General features: G+C 42.6%; 1 protein-coding gene across 4 annotated transcripts in view; it reads left to right on the top strand.

Annotated features, from left to right (window-relative positions):
- Positions 1 to 11,888, top strand: part of l1camb (L1 cell adhesion molecule, paralog b) — a 58,507-nt gene extending 46,619 nt beyond the window's left edge. For 3 of the 4 annotated variants that reach the window (XM_042751248.1, XM_042751246.1, XM_042751245.1), the window contains 3 exons: positions 5,323 to 5,392; positions 9,229 to 9,240; positions 9,334 to 11,888. In XM_042751248.1, the coding sequence (XP_042607182.1) occupies positions 5,323 to 5,392; positions 9,229 to 9,240; positions 9,334 to 9,598 (347 nt within the window). In that variant the 3' untranslated portion in view covers positions 9,599 to 11,888. The remainder of the gene's footprint in view (positions 1 to 5,322; positions 5,393 to 9,228; positions 9,241 to 9,333) is intronic. The other variant, XM_042751247.1, reaches the window with a different exon arrangement.
- Positions 11,889 to 12,184: the final 296 nt, after the last annotated feature.

Genomic DNA, 12,184 nt, shown 5'->3' with positions numbered 1-12,184 from the left:
AGATATGTCAAGCAATAGTACTCTGGAAAATATACACCCATGCAGAGCTAATTCCTCTGCAAATGTTATGAGAATAAAATGCAGAAAGACCATTCAGACTAGACATCTTTTTAGTGTCTATGCCTTTTAAAACCTTAATAACATGAGCCAGTCTTATTGGCAGCTCGAGCACAGAATCATAGATCATAATAGCCCCCAGAACATCACTAAAATCACAGGAGTTAAACATCAAATCTACACTGTAAAAATCATTAAGCTCATATATATATATTATATATTATATATATATATATAATATATATATACTAATAGTTATAATAGTTATCGTACCTTAGACCACAACTATTTTTGAATTATTAAATCAATATCGATTAAATCTCTATAATGCTTATGAGTTTCTCTTATTTTGTGATTAAGCTATTTTGGGACCATTTATTTCATTCTCAGGGTCCTTCTGATTAAAAGCCAAGTGTGTGTGTGTGTGTGTTGACACTCATTAACCTCCTTGGTGATATAAGGCTTGTTGTTGGGAAAATGTTTGACCTGTTTAACTAGTATCACATAATCTACACAGAGCTTGACTTCCCTTTCAGTCAGTCACTACAAGTCACGTCGTATCCGACGAATTGGGATCTCGGTTAGAGATGAACATTAGCATGCAATGATTGAGCTGCTGCTGATCAGAAAGTGTGAGCAAATAAAAAGGTAGCAGGTGCAACGCATACCAACTTTTTTCCTGCTCCTGACTTCTCTACTGAGAGAAAATGACTGAACAAGTTCAGCACGCTCTTTGAAAGCTCTTTGTGTTGGCGGTAAGGCGCTTCAGCGGTGGTGGTTCCCCGTGTCGAGTGGGTTTTCACACATCAGGCTGCACTAACCCCTGTTTTATGTTGCAGGCTGGCCAATCTCCCCTGTGCATCTCAGCACATAAAAACTCTTTTTCCCTAAAAGAGCATTCACGGGCACATCTTTTTAAAGATGACGTTGCATCTGGCAACCTCAAAATTACGCTTTTGTAAAGATGACATTGTGTCTTGCTACCAGACAACGTATCACCCATTCTTGATGCAGTCGTTACCTTAGCATCAGCATGATGGTCACGATTGCTGCCTAGCTGCCTGTTTGGGCATTAAGCATGCTGAATCATGTTCTCATTGCAGGAAGTTGACCATCTCAGATCTGCGGGCCAAGCTCCATTACCTCAAAAGGGGCGGAGCTCCATTGCCTCTTCCTCGATCTAGTTCTCGTCATGGTGGCAGTCAGGCGGGGGCTACTTCAGGCAGTAGCATGGGTGGTCTGAGGGTAACAGTGATGGGAAAATCCTCCAGGGGACCAACCCTCAAGGGACCATCACTCCTCTTGCGCTTCACAACCAGTTGAGCTGCCAATGGAACGTGCTGGGCCCTCTACAAGGAGCGTACCAGCAGTATCCTTGGTGCTCCTCCCTGACGAATGGATGTCGATCGCTGCATCGGAGGGTGAGCCGGAGCTTTCTGGAGAGGAAGATTCAGCTGCGCTGCTGCCCTCCAGGACTATAGCAATGCCTGAATCTGATCTGGAAATGACGGCTATGCTTTCTGGGGCCGCTGTGAGGGTAGGGCTCAAGTGGAGACACCCACCATGTTCCGAGCCCTCAGGTTGGACGATTGGTTCTTTGGGGTGGCCCGCCCCGGTGCCATTCTTCCTGGAGGTGCATGAGGGGCTTAACCTGATCGTGTGAATGGGCACCTTTTTCTGCCGGGAAACCGACCTGTTTAAGTCCTCCTCCCTCACCACTCTCAACGGTGATGCAGCTAGGGGGTATACAGGGGGTCCCCCCGGTGGAGCGGTTGGTTGTGATGCAGTTGTGTCCTAATACTGCCTTCACCCATCAGGGCAAACCGTGCCTCCCCTCCCGGGCCTGTAGGTACTGGGTCTGGTCTGTCCGGCGATGCTTATGTGGCCTGTGGGAGAAGCTGCCTCCACCTTACATGTGGCTTTACTTGCAGGTTCCTTAGGCTAAAGCACTAAGGGGACCTGCATGAGGGTGGTCACGATTCAGAAGTTCTGAAAGAGCTATGAACCGCAACTGACCTCGTGCTCTGAGCGACTAAGGTCACTGTGAGTTCTCTGGGTCGTGTGATGTCCACATTTGTGGTCAGGAGGAGCGACACCTCTGGCTGTGTGTGGTCGACATGGGGGACACCGAAAAGTTCAGTTCCTCAAATTTCCTGTATCTCAGACCAGCCTCTTCGGCAATGGAGTGGAGAACATGGCCCAGCAATTCTCGGTTGCACAGGAGCAGACTAAGGTGATCTGACATGTCCTGGCGGGCAGCTGCTGCCCCTCCACCCATCCGTCCCCGGCTGCAGTGCCCCAGCCTGCTCGTCGCCAAGGGAGGGCCCCTGTGTCCACCCATGCTCCTGCACCACAACAGCAGCAGCCTCGAGCAAGCGGCACCGTGGAGCTGGGCGTAGGTAGGCCGCCCTGCCCATCCTGGCCCCTGTCAAACCTGGTGGTGAGCGGAAGAGCAAGAGACCCCGGGATGGGTGACCCAGAGAGAGAGGGAACTGCTCTTTGGGGGATGGTGAATGCACCTCTCCCTCCCCCAGAGGAGGGCCGGGTGGAGAATGTGGTTTCCGAAAATCTCTACAAGAGAGGAGTTTTCTCTCTCTCTGGGTCCCAAGAAGGCATGGAGAGTCACGGATGGACCAACAGCCGGTCCCTCCAGCCAATATGAAGACAGGGTTTTACAGCTCCTACCTCATTGTACCCCAAGAAAGGTGGTGGGTTATGACTGATCTTGGACCTGCGTGTCCTGAACCAGGACCTTTCACCATTCAAGAGGTTGACACAGAAACGCATCTTCAGGTGCATCTGTCCCCAAGATTGGTTTGCAGCAATCGACCTGAAGGACGAGTACTTTCATGTGTCGATCCTTCCGCACCACAGACCAATGCTGTGGTTCGCATTCAAAGGACGAGCATATCAGTACAAGGTCCTGTCCTCTGGGCTGTCCCTGTCGCCCCGTTTCTTCACAAAAGTTGCAGAGCCAGCCCTTGTTCCCCTGAGAGAGCAGGGTGTTCGCATTATCAGCTACCTCTACGATTGGCTCATACTTGCTCAGTCTCAGGATCAGTTGTATGAACACAGGGTTTTGGTGCTCTTACACCTCAGCCGGTTGGGCCTTTGGGTCAACTGGGTAAAGAGCAAACTCAGAGGAAGAGGAACTCTTTTCTCTGTACGGAGTTGGATTTGTTCGAAAACAGACAGCACGCCTCATGCAGGGACATGCTCAGTCGGTGTTGAACTGCCTGAATATGTCAAGAGCAGGAAGGTTGTCCCACTGCTGGGGCTATGCATCATATGAGGACTGCTTCAACAGGCTGGCTTCATGGCCCTGTCGCCTCCCCATTTCTTCACAAAAGTTGCAGAGCCAGCCCCTTGTTCCCCTGAGAGAGAGCAGGGTGTTCGCATTATCGCTACCTCGACGATTGGGTCATACTACCTCAGTCTCAGGATCAGTTGTACGAACACAGGGTTTTGGTGCGCTTACACCTCAGCAACGGTTGGGCCTTTGGTGTCACTGGGTAAAGAGCAAACTCAGAGGAAGAGGAACTATTTTCTCTGTACGGAGTTGGATTTGCTCGAACAGACAGCACGCCTCATGCAGGGACATGCTCAGTCGGTGTTGAACTGCCTGAATATGTTCAAGAGCAGGATGGTTGTCCCACTGCTGGGGCTGCTTCATATGAGACTGCTTCAACACTGGCTTCATCAACTAACAAGGTGATCTACGCTCCTGTCACATGTCGCAACTCGCCCGCCACCTCCTCCTCTGGAGTCAAAAGTATCTGAGGTTGCTTCATGTCATTCACATTCGGTGCCTGCACAACCGTGCACCCAACGAGCTGTCACAAGCTGTGCTTCCTGGAGAATGGAGACTTAATCCCCAGATGGTCCAGCTAATTTGGAGTCTTTTCAGAGCCACTCAGGTAGACCTGATTGCCTCTCCAGAGACCTCTCACTGCCAGTTGTTTTACTCCTTGACTGAGGGAATGCTCAGCACAGACGCACTGGCACGCAGCTGGCCTGCGCAAGTATGCATTTCCCCCAGTGACCCTTCTCGCACAGACACTGTGCAAGGTCAGGGAAGACAAGGAGCAGATCCTGTTTATGGAACCTTACTGGCCCATCTGGACCGCAGGTGGCATGTGCTAGTATGCATTTCTCAGCAGTGGTACAGCAGCCTTTGCGATGGGACGGGAACGTCTCCATTCCCTCCTTCAGGGAACGAGGGGTTACATACGTAGCCCATCTGGACCATTATGCAGACCTGATTTCATTATGCCTGTCAGTGCTTGAATCTTACAGTGCTTCCCAGTGAGCACAGAGAAAACAGCCTTTCAATATCTCCACATTCTCAGGAGACCAAGTCTCACCACCTTGGTTACAGGCTTGCTTGTAACCAATACATATATTAGTGTTTCTTGTGTTACATCTGACATATTGTTGAAAACCATGAAAAGACACTGTTCATATCACCTAAACCATAAAAACCTAAAACACTTTAAAAATAACATTATGGGAACACCTTCACCTCTGGGAAAACTAGGTTGCTGCTGGAAGAGGTGCTAGTGAGGCCAGCAGGGGCTACTCACCCTGTGGTCTGTGTGGGTGCTAACGCCCCAGTGTAGTGACGGGGGCACTATACTGTCAACAAGCACGGTCCTTCAGATGAGACATTAAACTGAGGTTCTGACTCTCTATGGTCATTAAAAATACCAGGATGTCTTTCGAAAAGAGTAGAGGTGTGACCTCAAGCATCCTGGCCAAATATTCCCATTGGCCTCTGACCATCATGGCCTCCTAACAATCCCACTATCTGCTGATTGGCTTCGTCACTCTGTCTCCTCTCCACCAATAAGCTGGTGTGTAGTGGTCATTTGGCGCACTGTGGCTGCCATCACATCATCCAGGTGGATGAGGAGACTCCCCCTCACAATGTGAAGTGCTTTGAGTACCTAGAAAAGTGCTATATAAATATAACGAATTCAAATTATAATTATGATATAAAAATGTTAAAACCCGCTGCACTAGTGGTTCTCAAGGACTAGAATTGAAAACCACTGCATTACACCATACTGAAAAATGCCTCCATACAATACTGTGTGCATATATATATATATATATATTATATATATATATATATATATCAAGCTCTTTCTCTTCCTCCCTACTCAACCCCTTGCCAGAGGCACTCAATGTATGGAATTTTTGATAAGAATAGTCTTTTTGGCAATTTGTTAGGAAGTATGTATTTATTTATTTATTTAATTTCAGTGAAAGAAAACGAGGAGGATCAGGTCAATGGGGCCCACACAAAGAAAGATGGAGAGTTTGGAGAGTACAAGTAAGTGCAGTTTATGTTACATTATTGTGTATTTACACAAGTAGCTCTGACATTTTCCTTTTGTGGTGATCATTATTATGTAACACAGGACATCTAACATGAAGAGTTTAATCTCACAGAACTTGTCAAGAACTGGTCAGTGGCCTGGAGAGTGACTGTTGAATTTCTGGAGAGATTTTATTAGATATAATATATATTTTTTATTACTATATTTTTTATATCATATAACATTATATACTAGATACAATATATTTTTATATTATGTATTATTACATAATTATTATATCATTTGATATAAATATGAGACAAAATCTCTTACAGGGGCATTTTTCCCCCAATCTCTTGAATTTTAACGGCATAAAACTGCATTCTATTGGCTACTGCATGCAGTGAGTTGTTACCCTGCATAATGTTCATCACCAATCAACTATAATGAAATGTAAGATGATCTACAGAGGTCTGAGATGGGGCAGGTGTGTTAAATACATGTCTGTAGTCACTCTCCAAAACCTTGACCCTCTCTGTTACTCTATGGCATGACCTGAGTGGGGCCTATTTTAGTCCGGGAGTTTGAAAAATTAATAAATTAAAAATGAATATCAGACAGTAGTATAGATTATGCTTTTTTATGAAATATTACACCACTGTACAGTTTCTAAATACAAATTTAAAGTCTTGATGACTTATTACATGGAATTTTGATTGACAGGTTGATCAACATGGTGCATTTGCCTATGTATATTTACTCTTTCTCTCTATGTATCTACTTGTGTGTGTGTGTGAGAGAGTGTGGGGGGGGGGGGGGGGGGGGAGAGGTTGAGTTCAATGTAAGTGACAAGTGGCACAACACTTTTTAATGCATAGCGTAATGTGCTGCTTTAAATACAAAGCAAAGATGTATGATTAGTTACATTTTAGTTATATATTAGTCATGCAGTAATGTAACACACATGCATTTTCTTCATATGTAGTGAATTTATATTTGCCATGAGATTAAATTTAGAACTAGTGGTCAACCGATTTTTTTTTTTTTTACTGCTGATATCTTGGAAAGCATGGTGGCCGATATAAATCCAATACAATTTTTTTAATATTTAAGAAATTTGTAATCATTTGAAAATGGATTAAAAAAAAGTGTAAAATAAACATGCTATTACTTTAAATGACAAAGTATTTTTCACAAATAAACAAATATTGAATAAAAATATAATTAAAAAGGAAGTAAACACTGTAACCAACAGGGCACTCAGTATTCTGGGAAGTTTGTGTGCATTGGGAATCACATTTTTTTTTTCTTTTTTCAAATAAAGTCAAGGTAACACTCATTTTACACACAGCACACAGTGAAAATGACATGAATATGACAGTGGGCAAAAGCATGAAGTGCAGCATAATTTGAAATCACGAGTTTAAAGTTTGTCGATCGCACATCTCCAGTGAAGCTGAACTCTCCTCCTGTCTGCATTCAATTCCCACGGATCAACCGTCACGCAGAGCTTACGAGATCGTGCAGAATACAAATGCACACTTTACAAGATCTCACAGCTGGTTTCAACTAAGTTTGCAAGTTTTTTAAATTAGATGGTCATTAGTCATTCAAAGATTTTTTTATATTAAATAAATGCGTATTTGCTGAATGCTGACGGCAAATGAGAAAGTATTATAATGTTTGCCTTTCTATTATTAACAATATAAAAGCACCTGCTACCTGCCACGAGGGAGAATGTTCATTGGCCAAAAACTGCCACGAACGCATTGGCCAAACATTTTTGAAGAATAGCAAATATCGGCCAATATATTGGCCTTGGCGATATATCGGTCAACCACTATTTAGAACTGCCAAGATATTTAGAATATTATAAATATTATTAGTAATATTGCACACCATCTACGCTGCTACCGAAAAAAAATCCTGTGATTTACCGCTTTTCATGTGTCTCTAATTAAAAGTGAACAAGAACATGGAGAATCAGTCACAGTAACCGATATTATGGGGTCTTGCTTGGGAGATAGTACAAGAAACTGCCAATAAGTATTGCAATAAGTAATTGAATTTGCATGCCAAGCCACTTCTTGTATATTAGGTATACACTCAGTTAAAATAGATGGCAGTGTGCATCCGCTCATTTAGATTTTACTTTGGAGCTGAATGCTTGTATAAGCAGACCTCTAAAAATCAACAAGTTAAAGACTTGGGAGACTTCTCAGGCTGTGTTTTAAGGTGCATTTCAAGGCACTCTAACTAAAAGAGCAAGTGGATGACTGGCATCTAGGCTCTAGACATGATTTGCAGCCACGGTCTGCCCCAGTGCCTTTCTTCTTGGAGGTGCATGAAGAGCTCACTAAAGCATGGAAAGTACCCTACATGCTTGAGCTCATTCCTCCTTACTACCCTTGATGGCTTGACAGCCAAGGGTATGTGGATGTTCCCCAGGTGGAGAGTGGATTGCGGTACATCTCTGCTCGCAAAACGCTGCCACTTGGAGAAATCCTCCATGACTCCTATCCAAAGCCTTTTATCTGACCTCAGCTCTGGCTTCCAAGGCTCACAGTGCTGTGGGCCAGGTGCCTGCACCTGCAATCCATGACAATCCTTCAGGTACATTAGTCGTCCCTTTGATGATGCTTGTGTGGAGTCTGGGGATGGTGACACAGAAACACATCCTTTTATGAATTTGGCCCCAAGATTGTTTTGCAGTGATTAACCTTAAAGACATGTACTTTCATGTCTCAATCTTACTTCAGCACAGACCGTTTCTTTGGACAATTATATCAGTATGAAGTAACCCCCTTTGGGTCACAACAGGTCAGTTCACGGAGGTCAGTGCCTTTGTCTTACTACAGGAAGTGTGAATTTGGATACTCAACTATTTCAATGACTGGCTTATATTAGCTTACTCACAAGATCTGCTGTGCAAGCACAGGGACTTGGTGCTTAGGTACTTCAGCCACTTGGGGCTTTAGGTCAGCTGAGAAGAAAGCATCCCCTTTTTTTTTTCAGCTGAGAAGAAAGCATCCCCTTTGCACAGATGTAGCTGGCCCCGGAGTCTGTGAAGTGTGCGTTTTTACTGCAGTGGTATATGTACTGTAGTAATAATTTCAGAGGTTTCTGGGGCATATGGCATCCACAGCTATGGTAACACCGCTTTTTGATGCATAAGAGACCGGTTTAGCACTGACTTGATATGAGCATGCTGGCTAGTCCCTAGAACTACGTGTAAACTAGAACTAAGTTCCTAGAACTACACGGTGCGAAAGTGCCTAACCATCAAGGCGGAATATGCTCCTGTAGCATGTCATGACTCGCTCGACATCCCCTCTTAAATCCTGCATGCTATTCGTTCCCCAGGGGAGCTCAGTCGTACAGTCACTTTTTTACTTCGCTTTCAATGCATTTTCAATCCTCCCAGCTCATAATTTCCAGAAATACTGTCGACTTGATTGTACAGATAATATTTGAACTGAGCTGACAATGACAACCCTGATGAACAATCCGGCAACGATGAAACTGATTTTAACTAAAATTTGAGTGTTGCCTTTTGCATTATCGACACGCTATTTTTCTAATGTCAATATACAGTATGTATGTGTGTGTGAGACCCTTTGCTGGCAAGTTGGAATGCGCACAGGCTATTTTTGAGCTACCGACAAATTTGAGGTTATCACAAAAATTTAAGCCCTTAAGCCCTTATAAGTCTAGCAATCCCAATTAATTTTAATGAAAATAACGACATAATGTAGGGGAAAAAAAGATTTTGGGTGAATTTTGACCCTGCTAACATCTAACGCTAATTGTTTGTCTCTGCTTTCATCCATACTAACGCTCACACACACAGATCTCTGGAGAGGTAAGAACAGCTTTCTCTCACTAACTGTGTCGTGACTGTGCTCTTATTTCCTGGTCAGCTGTAATCCAAGCATCTGCTCTGTATCTCCTTCAGTGATAATGAGAAGTGCTCCACCAATCAGCAGTCTGTCTGCGAGAGCAAGAGCAGCAGCAATGACAGTCTAGCCGACTACGGAGACAGTGTCGACATCCAGTTTAACGAGGATGGCTCCTTCATCGGCCAGTACAGTGGACGCAGAGATCCAAACGGTCACGCCACTCACGGCAGCTCGGGCGCCACATCTCCCATCAATCCCAACATGCCTCCACCCAGCATCAGCTTTCCCACGTCTGTGACAGGATTCCTGGGGCCAAACTAACACTCCACCACCACACACACACATCCTTGACCATTTGAATGAGGGGCCCTGATGGTATTAGACAGGATATTGATTTCAGGACAGACAGTCGTTACTATATGACGCAAGAAACGTCATCTGCAAACACAGCCGACTTCACTCTCATTAATAATGACACACATGCATTCGACAGACACAAATAACCTGCAGGACAGTTGCTTCTAACATTCCATCCAAGCACTGAAAACTGTTTACAATGCTCACTTCGCTGCTTCAAGTGATGTTTGGATTGTAAATTCTCCCTCACTGAAAGTTTTTCCATGAATACAGCTGTTTGAGAGTGTAGGGCAGACTTGGGCCTTGTTCACGTGGCACATAAATCCAATTTGTTTTGAAGATAGGACCGGTAGGAGTGACGGCCTGCACCAATTTTAACGGTCAGTAGAACTGAGGTTGATTCTTTAGATGATGTAGTCAGTATTTCAGTCAGTACAGGCTAAGATGCATTTCCAGAATTTTTTATTATTATTATTTGTTTTTTTACTGTTCAGACTAAACCAAAACAATGCGATTTTGCTGCCTCTCTGAACAATTCCTTATGTCGAATACATCAGCTGAAATCACTGCGGTCAATAGAAGTCAGGTCTTAAAGGCTGAAAAGCGAAAATCTTTTTCTATTCATTATGGTTTGAAGGCATTCTTTTCCCATTCACGATTACAAAACGTTACAATTATTTGAAGTATTGTTTTTGTATTATTCTTTTACTTATGTTCTTTTTTAAAATATATGAAATACATGTACTGTACAGTATATACATCATTTTTTTCATAAAGGCGAATATATTTGGTTTATATTATCATATTTGTATTTATTTATTATTATTATTATTATTAATATTTTTGCTTGTAATGCATTTATCTTTATGAATTTGTGTTTTATAAAACAGTATGTATGAAAATTAATAATCTGCCATATGTGTCTCTCTGTCTTAATAATCAAAGTTCAGGGCTTTTAACGGTGTATCGTTTGTATCGTTGCGCAAGTGTGTTACCCAAGTAAGTTTTTAAAATAATGGTGTTTTTGATGCAATTTATTACGTTAAATCCGTTTGATGTACATACATCCGCTGCACTAAAGCCAAATTTTGTGATCTTTACACTAACATATATTTTTAAAAGAAAAAAGAAAAAAACAGCAACAAAAACTGATTTCCTGCAGCAAATAACAGCATGAGATGTAGTGCTAGGCTAGTTGATGTAGTGTGAGGCTGTACCTGTTGTTCTGCTGTAACGCTGAGGCCAAACCCCGGCCGGCAGAGTCGGAGAACTGCTGTGCTCCAGTGTCTGTGTCATCCGTCTGTCAGCTTGCAAATATTAACACTCAAACATTGCTAATTATGTACAGTGAATTATTACTAACAATAACAGTCATACAGTATAATCTTTCACACATTTGTCTCATGTCATCAATTGTCCTTTCCGGTGCGGGAATTTGTTGAATTGATGTAGTTGGGCTGTTCCTGTCTGAAGGAAATAGCCTTGAACAATACGACGAGCCGATGTTCAGCGAATAGACACAAACTACAGAACAAACTGATGGTATATATTCTGAATGTAAGTCATATTTTACAACTTTTATTAAGTATGTTTTCACATTTAACACCTTTATTATTAGATTTAGTGTTATTATTACACTTAATCTGATCTTTAGTTTAGAAAACAGGTCAGAAGTAAAATGCATTGACTCCTGAATTACTATATTGTTGTGAATTTCATTAAATGCATATTGGGGGGGGGGATGCTCTGTGATAATGTCTTGATGGGCCTGCAGTTTAATGACATCACCTCACAACCAACCCGTCTGAAGACTGTAGAGTGAGTCATTTGTGACGTTTTATAATGGAATGGGTAGAAAGATCTTCAGACAGTAATTAAAGCTTTGAGTTTTCTCATATGTCTTCTCTCGCATATGCCATAGCATCCTGAATTGTACTGATCAAAGTCATGCTCCGAACGCCTAAAATCAAATTAAATACTTGGAATATTTACAACAAATGTATGTTAGAGTATGTAGCCTGTGTATGCATTAAAATCTATTTTACTACAAAAAGGACTTGAGTTAAACGGGTGGAATTGCAGTGCATGGCTTTATACGATGAGCTGTGAAAGACCTAAAGCACGTCACCATCCCTCCTGGCTCTGTGGGATATCTCCATATTGTATGTAAGCTTCTTCTTACCTCTGCTTTCTATTTGTAAATCAAAACACTAAAATGATAATAAAAATGTAGTCAGAGTGATATTTCAAAGCATCACAGCCTCTGTGAGTGATCTCTGAACTCTGCTGAGAGACGATGGGTATGATGGATGCAGTGGGAATGTGATGAGTTGAGTGCCGCAGTGCTACCATGTGCTGTATCCAAATACAACAAAATAAAATGACTTAGATTATGCAGAAAATAATGTGACACTTTTTACTTTAAAATATACATTCCATTTAATATGCATTTCATAATATGACGACTTCACTGATCATGACTTAGCCATAAAGCCTTAAAATGACTACACTTCTTAATAGATCAAACATAATTGTGTGACCTCCAGAGCA

The sequence above is a fragment of the Cyprinus carpio genome, chromosome B23 (assembly GCF_018340385.1).
Source record: "Cyprinus carpio isolate SPL01 chromosome B23, ASM1834038v1, whole genome shotgun sequence".
NCBI lineage: Eukaryota > Metazoa > Chordata > Actinopteri > Cypriniformes > Cyprinidae > Cyprinus > Cyprinus carpio.
This window is presented reverse-complemented; position numbering and strand designations above follow the sequence as displayed.